Source organism: Pipistrellus hanaki (assembly GCF_964339955.1).
Source record: "Pipistrellus hanaki genome assembly, chromosome: 2".
Taxonomy (NCBI): domain Eukaryota; kingdom Metazoa; phylum Chordata; class Mammalia; order Chiroptera; family Vespertilionidae; genus Pipistrellus; species Pipistrellus hanaki.
In genome coordinates, this window is record NC_140504.1 from 146,671,734 (window position 1) to 146,693,421 (window position 21,688).

At 39.1% G+C, this 21,688-nt stretch overlaps 1 protein-coding gene across 6 annotated transcripts in view; it reads right to left on the reverse strand.

The window, feature by feature from the left end:
* Window positions 1–21,688, reverse strand: part of NEXN (nexilin F-actin binding protein) — a 42,516-nt gene that overhangs the window by 5,593 nt on the left and 15,235 nt on the right. The window contains exons 3-11 of one of the 6 annotated variants that reach the window (XM_084872143.1): window positions 19,489–19,680; window positions 19,215–19,293; window positions 18,982–19,130; window positions 18,037–18,138; window positions 11,609–11,650; window positions 10,099–10,293; window positions 9,814–9,990; window positions 7,432–7,620; window positions 3,638–3,835 (exon numbers count right to left, since the gene is read on the reverse strand). In XM_084872143.1, coding sequence (XP_084728269.1) covers window positions 3,638–3,835; window positions 7,432–7,620; window positions 9,814–9,990; window positions 10,099–10,293; window positions 11,609–11,650; window positions 18,037–18,138; window positions 18,982–19,130; window positions 19,215–19,293; window positions 19,489–19,680 — 1,323 coding nt within the window. The remainder of the gene's footprint in view (window positions 1–3,637; window positions 3,836–7,431; window positions 7,621–9,813; window positions 9,991–10,098; window positions 10,294–11,608; window positions 11,651–18,036; window positions 18,139–18,981; window positions 19,131–19,214; window positions 19,294–19,488; window positions 19,681–21,688) is intronic. The other 5 variants (XM_084872144.1, XM_084872146.1, XM_084872145.1 and 2 more) reach the window with 5 other exon arrangements.

Genomic DNA, 21,688 nt, shown 5'->3' on the forward strand with positions numbered 1-21,688 from the left:
CCCCCTGCTGGGGATTTGCCCGCAACCAAGGTACATGCCCTTGACTGGAATCGAACCTGGGACCTTTCAGTCCTCAGGCTGATTCTCTATCCACTGAGCCAAACCAGTTTCAACAGGAACTAACTTTTTATACCATTTTATTTTGAAAACTTTTTATTCACATTCCTTCCCCTTGGCTTTTCATAATTTACGATCACTAGTTCTTTTCTAAAATGTATTGTTGAGAGTAGTACCCTGTTTCCCCGAAAATAAGACAGTCTCATTAATTTTTTCTCCCAAAGTTGCGCTAGGTCTTATTTTCAGGGGATGTCTTATCTTTCCACACGCTAGGTCTTATTTTCGGGAAAACACGGTACAGATGTCACCCATTGCTTCCACCCCACCCCAGTCCTTACCTGTCTATTATGATTACTATCCTGTTTCCCCGAAAATAAGACAGTGTCCTATATTAATTTTTGCTCCCAAAGATGCGCTAGGTCTTATTTTCAGGGGATGTCTTATTTTTCCATGAAGAAGGATACGGTACACATTTATTGTTAAATGAAAATAAAGGAAATTTATTACCTGTAGACAGTACGGTAGTACGGTAGTTGTCAACACAAATGAGACAAACTGAATCCTACAGTATCAAGAATTTACTCATTTATTCAATGACAATCATGTCATGTGGAACATCATCATAATAATCCAATTCCTGAATTTCCTGGTGAATTTCTTGTGACTCCATTTCTTTCAGAATCAGTGGACCAAATCTCTCATGTTTAGCCTGGGGGGGGGGGGGCTTCCTTTGGGGGGGATGCCTTTTATTTCGCTCAGAAGGAAACCTGTAAGTAGGTCTTATTTTCGGAGGATGTCTTATTTTCGGGGAAACACTGTAGTTCTTTGTGTACTTCTTACACTAAAACCTAATCTGACTAAATGGAATGGTAAAATATTGCTGTTAATCCTGGTAAACTTTTCCTGGAGAAGACCTATAGTTTTAGACTCAGGGGGCAAAAAAAGTAGGAATGGGGCAGGGGGGGTAGTCACAGTGGATGTAACATGAAACTTAATGGCTCATTCAAGGGGGAAAAAACATGTCTTTATTACACTACCTCTATTTTTTCATCTAGGAGTGAAAACAGACTACTTAAAATACTAGAAACTGCCGAAACCGGTTTGGCTCAGTGGTAGCGCCTCGGTCTGAGGACTGAAAGGTCCAGGGTTCGATTCCGGTCAAGAGCATATACCTTGGTTGCGGGCACATCCCTGGTAGGGGGTGTGCAAGAGGCAGCTAGTCGATGTTTCTCTCTCATCAACGTTTCTAGCTCTCTCCCTCCCTCCCTCTCTGTAAAAAAATCAATAAAATACTAAAAAAAACACAAAAAATAAAAAACTAGAAACTAACAAATTTATGATATTCATTTTCATCTTCCTTTTCCAAATAAATGCTATAATTTAGGCTAGATCTTAGAGTATTTGCCTATAGCATACTAATTTTATTAACTATACCAGTGACCCAGTGCACAAAATTCATGCACATTAAAAGGGAATTAACTAGAAGAAATATATTAATATTGCTATTTTCCTTTATAATTGAAGTGTCAGATTAAAGAAAATTAGTAAAATGTATATGAAAAGCTTCCTCCAGTCAGTCTGGGGCTCACCATGGACCCAGAGTCAAGTCCCTGCCCACCCACATGCACCTCAAAATCGCATGAGACTCAGATCTGGCCGCCCTCCCCCACATTGGGCTAGATCCAGACCTGGCCAGTCCCATCTTGTGAAGCCCTGCTGGGCAGGGGGCATAGCCTCAGGTCCCCTGGCTCCAGGGCCAGGATAGGGGGCATGGCCTGAAGTCTCCCAGCCCAGACCGGGGTGGGGGGCATGACCTGAGGTCCCCTAGCCCAGCACTGGGGGGTGCACCCTGAGGTCCCCTCTCAAGCCCTGCTGGGCAAGGGGTGCAGTCTGAGGTCCTCTGGCCTGGTGCCAGGGTGGGGGGCGCAGCCTGAGGTCCCCTATCAAATACTGCCGGGCCGGGGGCACGGCCTGAAGTTCCCCAGCCGATGTCTCCTAGCCTAGCACCAGGACGGGAAGCACACTTTTGAGGTCCCCTGTCAAGCCCCTAGGAGCCAGGGGAGGGCATAGCCTCAGGTCCCTGCTGATTGCTTAAGGTTCCTTAAGGGAACTTGGCCTCAGCTGTAGGTGCAGCCATCTTTGTAACAGAGTGATGGTCAATTAGCATATTCCCTCTTTAGTAGATAGGATGTTTATACACTAGTCTTGGTTAGTGAGGGCAAGGGAGTAAATATACTCACAGGCCCAATGCCCTAATGTGTCAAACACAAGGCCCGCGGGCCAAATCCAGCCCGCCAGGCCTTGCAATGTGGCCCGCACCGCGCTGTCATCACTGCACTCCGCTGTCAGTTTATGACATTGTCAGTTTATGACTGTTCATTAAACCATTCGGCCCGCGATTTAGGCTGGATTTTAGATTTTGGCCCCTTCTCTGATTGAGTTCGACACCCCTACGCCTAACCCATGACAAAGAGGGAATTTCTAAGAGATTGCAACCACCGCATAGGAACCCCTCAGTTCCTAGGTTAGGAGGAATTGGCAAGGGGCTCCCAGCAAGTCACCTGCCAATCATGCCATGTCACTGCTAGTCCAAGGCTGCGATAGCCACTGGCACCTTGCCCTAAGTTGGGCTGGGTGCTGTTCCCCAACTCTGCTCATTTACTGTCAGCCCCTCCCCATCCGTGACAGAGGGCGACTTGGAATGCTGACCCCCTCCCTCACCCTTCCCTCTCTGCCCATGCAATTGGCTATCCATTCAGATGGAGAGCTGCAGTGTCCAAGGGCAAAAAGGAGAAGGTTAAGTAGGGCCTTGAGGGCATCAGTAGGTGGGAAGAGGGCTGCTGAGAACCCACCATAGGCAGGCAGGATATGTGGGTGAGCCAAGGCTCTAAGACTCAATTCTATTGTCCAATTGGCTTTCACAACACAGATTCAAGTATATCATTAAACATTTCAAGACGGCAACCTAAGAGAATTAAATCACTAAACATGACCCTTCTGAACATGGGGTCCTATGAGGGCACAAGCAGCATGCCCATGCAAACGGCCCTATACTGTGTTTGTGTGTGTGTGTGTGTGTGTGTATGTGTGTGTGTACTTCATTTCAACAGAGGAGTCACACTAAAATGTGACAGCATCCAAGTTTTATCTTTAGTAAAATAAAGTGACTCAAACACTTGCCAAACTGATGTTCCTATTAGTATCCATGGCACTCTTTTAGTTTACCAATTTCAAAGATATGAACAAGTATAAATGGGTATATTAAGTACTCCCAATAGCTCTCAATCATGACATAACCAAATATAATCATGAGGTCTATGGAAATATATATTTAAGGTATTGTAGTAATATCTCAGTCACTTGCAATCTTCTATATTTTTTAAACTACCAAGAAAGATGCTGAGTTATGTGAGCTAGAAAGTGCACATAACTGTGAAAACTTGTATCAAGGGTCTCATTGGAGTATGTTGCATGTCCTTTATATGAATAATAAATATTAACGAAGTTATTACAAGGAAATATATGTAAAATACTTAGATTAATATTTGTGGAATACAAATGAGTATTTTTCAAACCTTACCTCTCCCATTTCTTGTCTCAGTTGTTCAAATTCCTGTTTTTCCATTTCTAGCTTATGCTTCCGTTCTTCCTCTGTTCGTCGTTTTTCTTCTTCCATTTTTTGTTTTAATAATTCTTCAAAATTAAATTCCAGTTTTCCCGGTGTAAGAGATTCTTGAGAGATTGTTTTATACATCTCCGGAGAGTCATCATCTATTACCTATATAAAATAGTTCTTTTATTACTCTTATCGGAATTATGCTTACTAAAAAGGGAATATTTCTTGTAGAAACTTTGGTTACTGAAATACAAAGGTTGAACATTGAACTGAAAACCAGGAGACCTAAATTACCTTCAAAAATACAAAACATGAAATGGGAGGAATTATTGGAAAATGTAAACTAAGGTATTTCGTGATTACAGAGGAAATAGTGACCATCTATTCTCCATTCCAGTGAACATGATGAAATACTTTGATTTTATACTATCAGTTATTGGAATTAGACATTAAGATCCCCTAATATTAAACATTTTTAGTTGGATTAAAATAAATCTGTGGAATAAAAATAGAGCATTTCAGTTTAATCACGGTTTTGTCTGAATGAATTAGATAATCCCTCAGGATCCCTTCATAATCAGGCAGAAATTATTCAATGCTATGATTTTACTATACTGATTTATTGATTTATTATTGATTTTAGAGAAGGAGAGAGCATAGAAACATCAGTGATGAGAGAGAAACATCAATCGGCTACCTCCTGTACACCCTATAGTAGAGATCAAGCCCACAAGCTGACCCTGTGCCCTGATCGGGAATTGAACAATGACCTCCTGGTTCATAGGTTGACACTCAACCACTGAGTCACACTGGCTGGGCTGTACTGATTTACTTATGGTCAGGCTAATTAAAAAATAAATAATAATAGTTAATATAACTGCCAGGTACAATGTAAAGCACTTTACATGTATTGAATTATTTTATCCTGTAACCCTACAAACTAGGAATTATTAATATCCCCACTTTATAGAAACTGAGGCACTGAAAAGTAACTTGTTCAAAGTTAATACAAATAAGTGGTAAAGGTAGGATTCAAGATCTTTATATAATAAAATTATAAATAATGATTTAGAGGTTTTTTTTAGTACTTTCATGAATTCCATGTCTTGACTGCCATTTTTCCCCCCAGGAATTGAATTTATGGGGTGACTTTGGTTAATAAAATTACACGGGTTTCAGGGGTATGAATCTATAATACATCAGCACCCCCAGTCAAGTTTTCTTCCATCATCGTTTATCTCCCCTTTACTGTCTCCTGCCTCCCTCTGCTCCCCTATCCCTCTTGTAATCACCATACTGCTATCTATTCTAACAGCCATTTAAATGTGGCTTTGGGCAAGTTATCTAGCCAAAGTCTGAGTTTCCTTACCTGCAATAACTTTCATGGCATTGTCATGAGAACTAAATAAAGTATGGAAACTCTTAGTTGTGCTTGACACCATTGTAATAACAAAATGGCAACTGTATTATTACATTATTCCCTGTATATAGGCAGTCTCTAAATTGCAATTAGAAACTTTGCTTTAAAATCATTGACTTGGAATATACTTTACCATGAAAAGCAATTACCTACTTCTCTTTTTCTATCTTCTGAAAGTATATACATAAACCTCTGGCATGAAATAGATGTAGGGAAAAGAAAGAGGCAAAGGGCAATATTTGTTCTAAGATTTATATATGACAGGCTTTACCAAAGAACCAATTCAACTAATAAACCATGTTTATATGGTATTACCATCCAAAGGTTGCAAAAAAAAAAAAATTAGTGATATATGAATTAGCTGATCTATACTATGAAATTATGATACTTGGCTCTGAATAAGAAAATAATATAAATGAAGGGGAAACTTTCCCTTTTCTGATTACATAAATGTCTCTAGGAAACTAGATTTTTTGTTTAATACAGTTTTCCTTCCCTGCACTTTTTCACTAGTGAATCACTGGGCCTAAAATCTGCCCCCAGGATTGACTTTCCTGGTCTTCACAGCTACTTCTCATTTACCACTTCTGAATTATTCCACAAAAAATAAGTGGTTTCACAGTGTTTGCAAGGCTTTTGTGTAGAAACCATTTGTGAAGCAAGGATTACCTCACAATGCGCATAAAACAGCTTTAATCTCACTTATTCCACAAACATGAACAAGAAGTTTTTTATGCTAGAATACGTTGTTCCACATGCTTGATGAAAGGTCTCCGCCTCACTGTGTGAGAAAGACAACCATAAGCAGCAACAATACAACATTAGTGTTATGCTGAGGGAGTCCTAACGGTTATGAGAATGCATGAAGGGGAGACCTCTGGAGCATGTGTTATTAGGAAAGGCTTCCCAGAGAAAAATGGAACATATGACTAGGAAATAGAGCACGGGAAAGGACCGAGGGACATGTTTCACACAGCATTCATGAGAGCATAGCTTTTTGAAGAACTGGGAAGAAATTTGGCATGTCTGGCAAATCAAAGAAGAATCAAGAAATGAAACCAGAGAAATATAGTAGGGCAAGATTATTTTACAAAATTGTTTTAAAAGTTTTTGGTTTTTGCTTACAGGAAGTGAATTTTTTAACGTCAAATTTACTTTTTTTAAAAAATATATATATATTTTATTGATTTTTTACAGAGAGGAGGAGAGAGGGATAGAGAGATAGAAACGTCGATGAGAGAGAAACATTGACCAGCTTCCTCCTGCACACCCCTTACCAGGGATGTGCCCGCAACCAATGTACATGCCCTTGACCAGAATCGAACCTGGGACCCCTTCAGTCCGCAGACCGACACTCTACCACTGAGCCAAACCGGTTTCTGCTACTTTTTTTTTTTTTTAAGAAAGACCACTGCTGGCTTTTCAGGGAAGAACCGATTAAGGGCAAGAAAAACTAAGAGTTGGCCCAAGGCAAGGGAAAGCAATGACCTGGATTATCGTGGTGGGGGTGGGAAATGTGAGAAAAACGATAGATTTTTAGAATAATTCAAGAGGTAGGATAAATGAGACAGAGTGATTGGATGTGAGGCATGAGTGAGAAGGTGGAGGTGTGTAAGGCTCCAAAGCTTCTGTGTGAGTATCTAGTTGGGTAAATCAACACTTGGATATATGTGTCTGAAGCTCCCCCAGACACAGGAAGAAAGCCAGGCCACCGAAGCCAATGGAAGTGTTTCCAGGAGGAGATGCTGTGTTCACACGTCAACTTTCTTGAAAAGAAAGTTTGTCAGGTAACTGTAGATTTCACAATCATTAAAATGGTATGCGAAGTATAACTCTGTGAGAGTTAAGGTTGGTAGCAATATCTAGCAATGGTGAGCATTTTGGAGTTAAACACTTGTGATTAAATAGCTTCGGATGTCATGGAAATTAAATGTACTGGATGTGGTGGAAATTGAAGAGAGAAAGAAGGAGGAAATGTGGGAAGGAAAGGAGAGTGTAGAGAAGGGAAGGAAAGGTGGGGATGAGAAATACCCTTTTCAGATACTTAGCCCTAGAAAACATGCTCTCCCAGAGAAGAAAAACCATATTCAACCCTCGATGCCAGTCAAAGCAATTCAGTCAGAACCTTCTCAACACCACATGGAAGCAAATGCCTGTAACTGACAGGTATTACATCACAGGAGACATAAAAACTATTTGCCATCCCTACTCTTGGCACAAATCTCAGAAACAACAGTGTATTCCCCAAAATTTAATAGTTTCTCTTAATAGTTTCTCTTAACATAATTAAAAACCTGAGTGAATCCTAATGGCTTTCTCCAGCTATATTCTGTCTTACCATGCTTCTCCGTGCTTCAGCAAATGCCTTCTTTTCCTCCTCTATTCTCCTTCTGGCTTCTTCTTCTGCTTTCCTTTTTTCCTCTTCTCTCCTTTGTCTTTCCAGCTCTTCAAAACTGAGTTTGAGTTTCCCAGGGCGGAACCCTTTAAAAATGTTTTCTGTGTCTTTGTTTTCCTCCTCTTCATTTACCTAGCCAAGAAACAACTCTCATTCATCGAAGACAGGAATGAGTTATCAATCAAAGGGCACAGAATCAGCCACCTCAACAGGAACATTTCTTTGCTTTAAATATACTTGACCTAAATCCCCTTGTTTTATAATATTTATATAACAAAATATTCAAATTTGGACAAATTCCAAATAAATATATACTCAAGTTAAATAAAACTTATCAAGCAAGTCAATTTTCAAATAGGTCAGATGAAGCATTTAAAAAAAAATCTAAGGGGTCATTTAAGAGTTATTAAACATTAAATTTTCCAGAACAAACATAGCATGACTCTGTGTGTGTGTGTGTGTGTGTGTGTGTGTGTGTGTGTGTAGTTAAACTGAGGTTCAAATATACCTACACAGAGTCTCTTTGGAAATAAAATAAATTTCTCATTAAAAAATATTTATGTAAAAGTCAAATTTTATTTTATAATTAACATTCTAGTTTAACATTAAATCAATTAAAATTTGTTTTTAACAAACTGATATTTCTATTTCAGTTCACTAAACTAACAACTAATGATACCTAAAATACAGAGATATTATGCAACTATGATTATCCAAAATCCATAATATTTTTTTAAATGTCTAGAAAATTAAAATTTTGGAGGTATAGTCCTTAGAACATCATTAATTAAAGATGATCAAGAAATTATGAAAGCTTTAAAAAATTGTAGAGTTCTATTTTTATTTTATTTTATTTTATTTTTAAATATATTTTATTGATTTTTTACAGAGAGGAAGAGAGAGGGATAGAGAGTCAGAAACATCAATGAGAGAGAATCATCGATCAGCTGCCTCCTGCACATGCCCTACTTAGGGATGTGCCCGCAACCAAGGTACATGCTCTTGACCGAAATCGAACCCGGGACCTTCCAGTCCACAGGCCGATGCTCTAACCACTGAGCCAAACCGGTTTCGGCTAGAGTTCTACTTTTAAATTCTTATGCAATCTGGAATTGGTGTTTTCTTATTTCAGTTTTATTTTTCATTGATAAATCTATTAATATAATAATAAGTTAATATCTTTAAAGCATTTATTATATACTAGACAGTATTATAACTGCTTTTGGTATTAATTCTTTTAACAATTAAGTAGGCACAATTATTTTCACTATTTTATAAATGAGGAAACTAAGATAGGTTAAATAATGCCCATATTATATCTCCCACTTCAATGGGAGATATCTGAACCCAGGCAGTCTGGCTCCAAGACTCATGTTCTTAATGATTACACTATGTGTGTGTGTGTGTGTGTGTATACTTATGCATGCGGGGGGAGGGGAGGGAGTGTTGTCCCTCAGCCCAGCCTGCACCCTTTCCAATCTGGGATCCCTAGAGGGATGTCCAACCACCCGTTTAGGCCTATCCCGATCAGGTCTAAACGGGCGGTTGGATACATCCCTCTCCCAATCCAGGACTGCTGGCTCCAAACTGCTCACTTGTCTCTGCTTGATTGCCCCTAACCACTTCTTCCTGCCAGCCTCATCACCTCCTAACCACTCACTCCCCTGCCAGCCTGATCAACGCCAAACTGCTCCCTAGCTGGCTCAATTGCCCCTAACTGTCCTCCCCTGCAGGCCCTGTCACCCCCAACTGCCCTCCCATGCTGACCTGGTTATCCCTAACTGCCCTCCCCTGCTTGACTTATCAAGCAAGTCAATTTTCCCAATTTATTTGCCTGCTGGCCTGGTTATCCCTAACTGGCTTTCTCTGCAAGCCTGCCCCCCAAAACTGTCGTCCCCTGCAGGCCTGTTCCCCCCAATTGCCTTCCCCTGAGGGCCTCAGTCCCCACCCCACCTCAGTCCCCACCCTCCCCTTCAGGCCTGTTCCCCCCAACTGCCCTCCCCTGCAGGCCTGGTCCCAACTGCCCTCCTCTGCTGGACTGGTCACCCCAAATTGCCCACAACTGCACTCCCCTGCAGGCCATCTTGTGGCAGCCATCTTGTGTCCATATGGGGGCAGTCATTTTTGACCACATGGGGCCAGCCATCTTGTGTCTTGGAGTGATGATCAATTTGCATATTACTCTTTTATTAGATAGGATATGTAGATATATATAGTATATATATAGCATATATGTGTGTGTATATGTGTGTGTGTATATATGTGTGTGTGTGTGTGTGTGTATATGTGTGTGTGTGTGTGTGTATGTAAATAAGATTGTTTTACCATTTGCTGCCTTGCTTCTTCAAAAGCACGCTTCTCTTCTTCTAAACGTTGTCTTGCTTCTTCTTCAGCTTGCTTCCTTCGATTTTCTTGTCTTTGTCTTTCTAATTCTTCAAAAGTTAGTTTCAATTTTCCAGGAGTAGTTGATTCTTTTTTTGCCTCATCATCCAGTTCATCATCCTAATTAAACATAAAAACCCATCTTTTAATCATAAGGGAAATGCTGCTAACCAACTCTACTGCTTTGACTTGCTCCTTAAGGAAAAACCAACCAAACAAAAGAATTACCATGACCAGTGAAAGGCACTTTGCTTCCTTGAGAGACCGTCGTTGTTCTTCATATCTTATTCTTTTATCTTCTTCAGACTTGATCCTTTCTTTTTCTTCTCTTTCCTTTTCTAGATCCTCAAAACTCTTTATTTTTCCAGATGTTTTGTGTGATTTCACAGGTACCACTGTTATAAGTAGTGAGTCATCTCCTTCCTAATTTATAAAATAGATAATTAGCATATTTCTTCCTAATCAAAACTAAGGTTTCATGGGACATTACCTCCATCATTGGTGAATTTCATTACGTTGTCATCAGTGTTATGAAGAACAAAAATTTATATATGTTTTACATATTTTTATTAAATATTTCTATCTCCAAAGTCATTGTACATTATGTGTTAATGTAATGCAAATCTATTGCTGATTAGGCTCAAGGATTATCTTCTTCCCTAGAAGATGGTGTTAATACAGCTGTTCAGATAAAACTATTAATATATGACATTATTTGAATTTAGCTATTCATGCACTAATCCCACAAAAGGTAGTATGCACATGTGTACACTGTAAATCAATTTGATGGTGGAAGGATTCAGTTTAAACACACAAAATTTCTCCATTTTTCTCTCTATGCAAGTTTTTAATTTATATCTTTTTAAAATATTTTTTATTGATTTCAGAGAGAGAGAGACATCAATGAGAGAATCGTTGATCAGGTGCCTTCTGCACACCCCTCCTGGGGATCGAGCCCACAAACAGAACATACCCCAACCTGGAATTGAAGTGTGACCTCCTGGTTCACAGGTCAACACTCAACCAGTGAGCCACACTGGCTGGGCTCTCCATGAAAGTTTTTAAATACTTAGTAAAGCAAATATTTAGTAGGTAAAAAGAAAGAGGATTTCCAAATGATTTATAAAACATTTTTGTACTAGAAACAAAACCCTTTGGCATTTGATCTTCTTGAAACTTAAATTTTTTTTTAATGTATTTTAGTTCTATTACATAATCTATTGTTGCTTCCAATTTATTTGGCTGTAGTTTTAGGCACACCATCAAAATGATTTTTAACTTTCTGTTAGAAAAGGGTAACTAAATTTTCTGTGGCTGTTAAATTTTTCTTTATGGTAATAGATAATACTATACTCTCTACTAATATATGATAACCAAATAAACTATCAGGAACTCTGAGGAAAGAAGACAAATGATGAAAAGAAAACTGTCTTTTTAAACTGTAACCTTTCAATAATCTCAGCTATTTGTGATAGTTAAAAAAATACATAGTCTTGCCAGAGTTACCTCAAACTGAGACTATTTCTAACCATGAAAGCAAAACATACTTTTCTTTAAAAACACTAAGGTATAATGTTCAAAAGTACAAAAATATGACTTGCTTTGCAAAATATTTTTGACCTTTTAATTGTTGCTGTATTTATAATAAAAAGGATAAAAACTTAATTTTTAATTAAAAGATTATTTGTGAATCAGATAGTTTTAGGTGAATGTTTCATTAAAGTAAATGTCCATTTACCTCTGATGCTGATTCAGTTCCCGTATTGTTTATGTCCTCAATCTATTGAATGAGAATTTCATATCATTACATTACATTTCTTTTTTTCTTTTTTTGCTTTTAAACATACAATGGAAAAATAATTTAGTTATGACTTATGATAAATGTTTAATTTGTAATTTTTGAAATATTTTTGGTTCAAATTAGCCAACTATATCCCTTTAAATGCAGATTAAACCTTATATTGTTTTTTGCATTTTGATATAAATATCAATCTCTAGGGACTAAAATAAAGTCACCTTTGTAATATTGGATTTTGAATAATTGACGAAACTCATGACCTGACAGTGAGCTTACATAAGCATCAGTTATTAATAAAATTATCTATTTAAACTGAGATACAGAAACATTTCTCCATTCTCTGTCTCTGCCCCAGTAAAAGAAAATCATTATCAATCAAGTACCATAACTGTATTTATAATAAAAATATATGGCAAAAATATAACTGACACAATAAAATATAACTGACACAATAAAGTGTGATGAAAGGTATCGGCTTTTACATGGCTAGTTTAGAAAGGGGAAAAAATTCTGGAAATCATAATTGTTTATATTTTGACCAAATCCAGGTAGGGAAGTCCCTCATTCAAAAGGAGGGAGCTCAATTTGGCCATTACTCATAAGAAATATCATTGTTAGTTTGAAGGGCAGGCTAATGTACAAAAACTGAGAAATGGAAAGAAGAAAGATAATTTAAGAATGCAGTGTCTGAGATCTCCGGAAAAAGAAATATAAGCAATGGGAAAAGTTATAAAGTAAAAATTCATATTGTTTATTATTTTAATTTGATTTTTAACACCAGTGAAAGAGCCTGGAAGTAGCATGTACCTCACCCAGCCTAAGGGAAGTCTGTTGTATCTTGGTTCATACTAGGAACTGGGCTGGCTAAGGCCCTGTTCTGACACCATCCCACTTCTCTATGTTCTCTGTCAAGTAAGAAGTAATACATTTTATTAAGGTACCAAATTTCTTGAAAAATAAATTATTCTGAACAAATCGTTAAAATATATCTATTTTTATATGCTAATAGTTTATTAATAGTTGTGTTCAGAGTAATTTGCTTTGTTACAGAATTATTTATCAAACCGATTTGCCATATAAATGGTGAAGGTTTTATTGAATGATGTATTATACTAAGACAATTTAAGCTGAAACCTGTTTGGTTCAGTGGATAGAGCGTCGGGGGGGGGGGGATGTGTACCGGAGGCAGCTGATTGATTTTTCTGGCTCTCTATCCCTCTCCCTTCCTCTCTGTAAAAAAAAAATCAATAAGATATCCGAAACCGGTTTGACTCAGTGGATAGAGCATTGGCCTGCGGACTGAAAGGTTCCCAGGTTCAATTCCGGTCAAGGACATGTACCTTGTTTGCCGGCACATCCCTGGTAGCGGGTGTGCAGGAGGCAGCTGGTTGATGATTCTCTCTCATCGACATTTCTAGCTCTCTATCCCTATCCCTACCTCTCTGTAAAAATTCAATAAAATATATATTTTTTAAATCAATAAGATATTTTTTTAAAAAAGAAACAATTTAATGGACCTATAATGAAATAACTACAAAATTATTACCTTTCCAAAAGATGTTAACAAAAGATTCCTCTACAAATCACAATCTCTCAATAAAAAGTTCTAGGAGATATGATGAAAAGCCAGACATTGAGAGTACAGGGAAGAATTTCACTCAGCCTTTCTCCTGACTCAGGAATCCCTTCTATAGCATTTTTTTAAAGATTGATTGATTTTAGAGAGAACAAAAGGGAGAGAGAAAGAGAGAAGGGGAGAGAGTCATCAATTTGTTATTCCACTCATTTATGCATTCATTGGTTGATTCTTGTCTGTGCCCTGACCAGAGATCGAAGCCACAACCTTGGCTTATTGGGAAGACACTCTGAGCTACCCGGCCAAGGCTATAGCATTCTTGAATATGGACTTGTACAAGTGGATTTTTCAAACAAACATTAAGACTATTCTTGCCCTAGGCTATTTGGATAGTGTCAGCCTGCGGACTGAAGGGTTCCAAGTTCAATTCTGGTCAAGGGCACATGCCTGGGTTGTGTACTTGATCCCCTGTAAGGGGTGTGCAGGAGGCAAAATTGCCTTTTTCTCATCATTGATGTTTCTATCTCTCCATCTCCCTTCCTCTCTAAAATCAATTAAAAAAAATATTTTTAAAAAAAGATTCTTCTTGACTACCTATGTCATACTTTACTACTTATATTCAAAGAAAGATTAAATTATATCAGATATGAGCAGAAATGTACTTAATTAGGATTTTAAATTATTTGCAAGATAGAAATTGCTATTAATAGTTCCATTTTGTTCTACATAAATATTCTCAAATAATTTAACCGGTCAAAAATTTCATTAACCAAGATTGTATGGCTCCCTGCCATAGAGTACTGAGGTGGTTTTCTTTCATGATTATATTTTATTTCCATCTCTCTTTGAGTATCCTATGTATTCATCATGTTCAAACTCACTTCTTCAACATACACATAGTTTTTCTTTGAGAAACCACTACCTACATATTCAGTACACTAAACCCATGCGCAAGCTCATTATTTGCTGCCAAAAACCCTGTATTTTAATTATATATTTTATTATAATGCTATTACCTTACTTTATATTTTATAATACAAAAAATACATATATACATTATCTTTATAATCTACATATATAAAAGGTTAATACACAAAGTGTCCTCTCAAGAGTTCCATGGGGAGTTTGATCACTTGCTATCACATGTGCTGACCATCGGGGAGCGGCGCAGGACATGGTTGGTGACCAGCAGCAGGGACATTGAAGGAGAAAGGGAAGGAGGAGGCAAGGAGGGAGGAGAGGTGGGTAGGACCTGTTCTGCTCTAATCACTGGCCAGGCCTCGTATTATAACCGTATTCCCTTGTGAAATTTCATTGCAAAGATATACTAATCTTTGATGACTGGAGGTGACAGGGGTAAAGTATATACCATCCTTTCCTCCGATAAAGAGGTACATAGTCATAAAATATGGGAAATTTTCAATTGTTGCCTATAATTCATCTGGCATATGTCATTATCGGCCACCATGCAAGTGGTTATTGGTTTCATAGAGGTGGTTATTTGCGAAGTCTAGGTAAATAAATTTCTTTGACATGCAAATATGCCATATGCTTTGCTTTCTTTGTCACTTTTCTTTTTAGAAAGGTAGCAGAAGCTGAAAGAGCATAGCAAATAGATTAAAGGCACTTAAAGAGTAGGCAAAAAAAAGGCAAGTACAATCTCACAATTAAAATTTTTTTAAGAGACAATCTACTATGAAGACTCTTACAATATTTGTTAAAATACTGATGAGAAGAGGAGGAGAACCTAAAATAGTTCTATAACATCTTATCTATATGTATTATTATTTAGGTGAAACATTAGGTATGTATATAGCCCACTTACTCTATAATAGGCACAGTTCTAAGTGCTTTGCATTTATTAACTCACATAACTTTATTTATGACTCTAGGAAAATAAATACCATTATTATCTCATAAAGGTCGAAACATTGATCATCTCTTTTGATCTTCCAATGTAGATCTGGTTGTAGCACATACACAGTATAACTGTCTCTGTCATCTATTCAACTATATGGTTATAATGTAAAACAAATATCAATATATTAAAGACATTTTTGCGATCAATCAGTTCTTTATTTAAAATATAATAATTATTATTACAACTGTAAGTTTCTGTCATTATAATAATTACTATTTGAGAGATCAGCTTTTTCTGGACTGTATAGCACATTCTTGAGTATTTCAAAAATACTTACCAGCCTCTTCTCGTGCTCTTAACTAAAATATACAGGAATTTGAAGTTCATTAACAGATTATATAAAATCACAGTAATAATACTTTAATTCTCATTTCTCCTCTATGGGCATTAGTTATATAAAGGAAACTAGAGGCCTGGTGCACAAAATTCATACATGGGAGATGGGGGTGACTCTCAGCCCAGGCTGTACCCTCTTGCAATCCAAGACCCCTCAGGGGATTGGGCCTAAACCAGCAGTCAGACATCCCTCTCCCAATCTGGGACTGCTAGCTCCTAACCACTCAGCTGCCTGATCACCCCTAACCACTTGCCTGCCTGCCTGATTGCCCCTAACTGCCTCTGCCTCAGACCCTGCTTCCATGGCTTTGTCCAGAAAGACATATGGAATAATGTCCAAAAGGTCATTAGGCTGTCCAGTCTAATTAGCATATTATGCTTTTATTATTATAGATGGCTGTCACACATTTGCTCCCCGCTCCTTTTACCACCCCCAACTTAAAAAAAAATTAAATTAGATAATACCATTATTTTTTATTAGATTTCCAGAACATATTTTTATTTATTTATTTATTTATTTATTGTTAATCTTCACTCAAGGATATTTTTTCCATTGATTTTTAGGGAAAGACAGAGAGAGAAAAACAAAGTGAGAGAAACACATAGATTGGTTGCCTCCTGCACGAGCCCTGACCAGGGCCTGGGCCTGGGAGGAGACTCCAATCAAGGTATGTGCCCTTGGCTAGAATCAAACCTGGGACCCTTTGGTCTGTGGGCTGATGCTCTATCTGCTGAGCCAAACCAACTAGGGCAAATAATACCATACTATCTAATAAAGAGGGAATATGCAAATTGATCACCACACCATCACAAAGATGGCGGCGCCCAGTCCCCTCAGCCCCGCCGGAGTCCCATAGTTCTCTCAGCTCAGCCGGTGGGGGGGGAGGCGATGCACGATGTGACTGGACCTGCCCTCTGTCCCCCAGCTGCCCAGGTGTGGCCTGAGGTGCAGGCAAGCCACGGATGGCAGCCCAGCCACCCAGAGCCGGCCCAAGGTACAGACAAGCCTTAGATGGTGGCTGCCCAGCTGACACTGAGGCGCAGGCAAGCATGGGATGGTGGCTGCCCAGCTGACACCCAAGGTGCAGGCAAGCATCAAATGCCAGGTTCTCAGCACCCAGGTTTGCCTGAGGCTTAGATAACCAGGGTCGGCCAAGGCTTGTGCTGCCAGCAGCAGCAGCAGCATAGGTGTGATGGGGTGTCACCTTGCCCTGATCGCTAGGTCGTCTCCCACTCCTGAGGCATCTTGGACTGTGAGAGGGGGCAGGCTGGGCTGAAGGACCCTTCCCCTCCAGTGCATGAATTTTCATGCACTGGGCCTCTAGTCCTATCTAATAAAAGAGTACTATTCAAATTGACTCTGCCTCTGCTACACCCACAAGCCACGCCCAGTAGCCAATCAGGAGTGAGTATGCAAATTAACCCAACCAAGATGGCTGCAGCCACAGAGAGAGCAGGAGGCTTGGGTTTCCCCAGTAATGGAGGAAGCCAAGCTTCCCCGATACCCAGGCTGGCCCCTGGACTCCACTCAAAAGGCTACAAAGTTTCAATTATAGTAGATAAATAAATCCCAACAAAAATGGCACCAGCCACGAAGTTGGAGAGAGCAGGAGGCTTCAGTTGCCCCCGGCAATGAAGGAAACCAAGCTTCTGCAGGCTTAGCCTGCCTTGGCCTCCACTCAAGGCTACAAAGTTTTAATTATAGAAGATAAATAAATCCCAGATACCAGGGCCTCCACTTGGGTTGCTGGGGGGGCATGGCCAGCCTGCAAACCAACATAGGCCCATCACCCAGGATGCCCCATGCCCCAAGGGAATCCCCATCCTAATCCAGGACACCCTTCAGGGCAAACAAGCTGGACCCCACCCATGCGCCAGGTCTTTATCCTATGGACAATCACTCCAACACACAATATGGCTGCCCCCATGTGGACACAAGATGGCTGCCACAAGATGGCCTGCAGGGGAGGGCAGTTTGGAGGGACCAGGCCTGCAAGGGAGGACAGTTGGGGGCGATCAAGCCTCCAGGGAAGAGCAGTTAGGGGTGACCAGAGTGGCAGAGGAGGGAAGTTGGGGGTGACTGGGCCTGCAGGGAGGGTGGTTGGGGGGGACCAGGCTTGCAGGAGAGGGCAGTTAGAGGCAAACAGGCTGGCAGGGGAGCAGTTAGGCATCAATCAGGCTGGCAGAGGAGTGGTTAGGGGGTGATCAGGCTGGCAGGCAGAAGCAGTTAGGGGCAACCAGGAAGGCAAGCAAGTGAGCAGTTGGGAGCCAGCAGTCCTGGATTGTGAGAAGGATGTCCGACAGCCAGTTTAGGCCCGATCCTGGACAGTCGGACATCCCTCAAGGGGTCCCAGATTGGAGAGGGTGTAGGCCGGGCTGATGGACACACACCCCCTCCCATGCACGAATTTTGTATAACAGGCCTCTAGCTATTAAATAAAATGTGATTTAGCCGAAACCGGTTTGGCTCAGTGGTTAGAACGTCGGCCTGTGGTCTGAAGGGTCCCAGGTTCGATTCCGGTCAAGGGCATGTACCTTGGTTGCAGGGACATCCCCAGTGGGGGGTGTGGAAGAGGCAGCTGACCAATGATTCTCTCTCATCGATGTTTCTAACTCTCTATCCCTCTCTCTTCCTCTCTGTAAAAAATCAATAATAAAAAAATAAATAAATAAAATGTGATTTAATTGGTATCAAATTCTTGAGTAGAAAGATATGTTCTTTATGCCTTGGTGTTTGATCATAACCAAGTATTTACTGATTGCTGTTAAAAGGCCATCATTTTATTAGTGTTTGTGAATAGCTTATGTGTGAAATTGTTTTAGGTATATCTATATTGAGGCCTGATATCTATACCAGTATATCTATACTGGGGATCCCTCAGCCTAGCCTGCAGGGATCTGGCCTAAACTGGCAGTCCAACACTGTTGCCACTCCTGCCGGTCACCTGATCATCCCGGCACCACTGTGCCTCCACCACCGCCACTTAGTAGGCTCCCTGCAGCTCCACTGCAGTCTCCAGGCTGTGGCGGCCAGCCGCGAGCCCTGCTTCTGGTTCCTGTCAGTCAGCCGAGTGGTGCTCCCGCTGTGGGAGTGCACTGACCACCAGGGGCAGCTCCTGCGTTGAGCGCATCATAGATACTGGTCATCCGGTCACTTAGGCTTTTGTATATATAGATAAAAATCTTCTAACAAGTCAAGAAAAATAACCAATGTTGATAGTGTAAGGAATGTGGATGGAAGGGTAAAACGGAATATAACAAAAGTCACCTCAGTATTCAACCTTAAAATAGGTACCTTCGGCCCTTACCCTTCTAGGCATTTGATATTAAATATTTGTGGTTAACATCTTGTTTTCAAGGTAGCTGCCATGTAATAGGTTCATGTTACATTAAAACATTTTAATTAGGCAGCATGATGATTAGTTTTCTTCTGTAAAATTAGTTTCTAAAGCAAATACCAATTTAATATTTAGTGTATACCTGCTCAGCCCTTTTTGCTAGTTCACGTTGTATCTTCCTCTTTTCTAACATATCCTGCTCAATTCTGCGTTTTCGTTCCTCCTCTGTTCTCTTCCTTTCTTCTTCTTGTCTTTGTTTCTCCATTTCAGCAAATCTACCTTTAACAGTTCCTAAGAATAGATGAAACATGTTTGATACTTTGCTGTTTTCCTTCTTTACAATTTCATTTACAATTTACCCTTCAAGTATCTTACCTTTTAGCTTGGGAACATAAGCTTTATCCACTTTAGAAGGCACCTCTCCCTCTTCATCAGAAGCAAGCATTTCTTTAATCTAGACAGTTAAATAAATTAATATAAACATGTCACTAATTTAGACTAAACCACATTATATGCAGAGTTGGAAATTAGTTTTTAGAAACAGAAAATTATCTTAATTATGGTTAATATGAAACATAGTTAATGTGAATAATGAAATGTAAATTAATAAGATAAATATTTGTACAACAGTAAAATAAATTAAAATAACCTCCTGTTTTCTCCTGTTCCATTCTCTCTCTCTAATAAATTGTTCTTTTCTTCTTTGCTTTTCATCTCTAGATCTCCTTTGATTTCTTTCTTCCCTGGCTCTCTGCATGGCTTCAAACTTATCCTTTACATCACCTTTGCCAAGTTTTGGCACATAGGTTTTTGGGACAGGTTTAGATGAAGAAAGCAGAATCTTCATTAGAAGAAAATAAAGAAAAGAAAGTTGAAAAAAAAATAAAGATAGGAATAAGTTAGGTAAAGATAGACCAGAATAAGCAATACAAGAAATACTTGTTGAAACAGAAAATAGAAATGAGTTTGAAACCTTTATTTGAACCATAAGAATCTGATTATATACTGTGTGAAGTCTAAATATAAAAGAGGAAATTACAGAAAATATGAGAGTAAAAAATTTTATTAATATATAGTACAGAAGTTCCATTTTGTAAGTGCATTCCACTGAACCTGAGGGCTAGTAATATATATAAGTTGAATACTAGATTCTAATTTAAAATAACCTTTATTTTATCATCCTACTCCCATTGCTTGATTAAAAGATACCCAGACTTTTTAAAAATATATTTTTATTGATTTCAGAGCGGAAGGGAGAGGGAGAGAGAGAGAAATATCAACACATCAACGATGAGAGAGAACTACCAATCAGCTGCCTCCAGTATACTCCCAACTAAGGATCTAGCCCCCAACCAGGGCATGTGCACTGACAGAGAATTGAAACATTACCTTCTGGTTCATAGGTTGATTCTCAACTACTGAGCCACACTGGCTGGGCACCCAGACTAATGTCAATAAATTAGATGAAGATGAAAATAAAGCAAAAGTTTAATGTGTATTAATGTTCTTGCTTGTTTCCATATCTAATATAAACTAAATTTAAGTCCAGTCCTTTATTTTTTATTTGCGGCTGAGATGTGCCAGAAATGGTGTTTTGTTTTTGTTTTTTTAATCAATTCTGATATCTTTTAATTGCAGTGTTTAGTCTATTAGCATTTAATGTAATTATTTATATGAATGGACTTAAGTGCATAGGCAGATACTTACATTGTTACTGCCCATACAGAACTTCTATAAACCAACATTAAAATTGTGTAAGAATGCCTGCTGGTGCTGCTTCGTGTTTGAGCATCGACCTACCAACCAAGAGGTCATATTTTGATTCCCGGTAAGGCCATATGCCCTGGTTACGAGCTCGATCCCCAGTGTGGGGTGTGCAGAAGGCAGCTGATCAATGATTCTCTCTCATCATTGACGTTTCATCTCTCTCTCCCTCTCCTTTCCTCTCTGAAATAAGAATAGTATATTTTTGCCGGGTCCGGTTTGGCTCAGTGGATAGAGCGTCGGCCTGCGGACTGAAAGGTCCTGGGTTCGATTCCGGGCAAGGGCAGCTGATTGATGATTCTCTCTCGTCGATGTTTCTAACTCTCTATCCCTCTCTCTTCCTCTGTGTAAAAAAATCAATAAAATATATTTTAAAAAAATAAAAAATTAAAAAATTAAAAATAAAGAATAGTATATTTTTTAATGTGAAAGAAAGCTGTCTCATTCCAAACAGGATGAGCTCCATAGAAAAATTCCCAAATGGCAAAAGAGCTTCCCAAAGCTTTTCCTCCACTATAAAACCTAGAAAGCAAATCATTTTTTATCATTTTTTAAAATTAAGCTGGTCTCTAAAAGAAGTTTCCATAAATTACGCTTCAGTTCTTACTTAGAACGCCAAACCCTTTCTCCTAGCACTAATGACACATTGCTAATTAATCTGGCATACCCAGCCTCTATTTTACCCACTTATGGTGTCATTGGCCATTTAAGGTTTTATTATGTTTACAATTTGGGGGCATCGCCAAATTTGGGGGCGGGTTCTTCTTATTACAACTCTCCTCACTCAGCCAAGAACCAGAAAATGGCTGAGAAGTTTCATTGCAGCTTCTGGAGGAAGTGCTAATGTAGGGACCCTCACCTGAGAGTGAATTATTGCTAGCTCCTAGAGTACAAGTCAAATCCATTTTTTTTTAAATACAGAAAATATAACTTCTAAGACTTAGAAAGATATTAAAATTCTACTCAAGATGCTTCCCATCACATTCGCTTTACAATGATTCACAAATTTAATAATCACGGTTCTTAGATTAGAACCCAAGCAAAACTACGGGACCCAAGACCAGCCTAAGAATTTCTTGTGATTT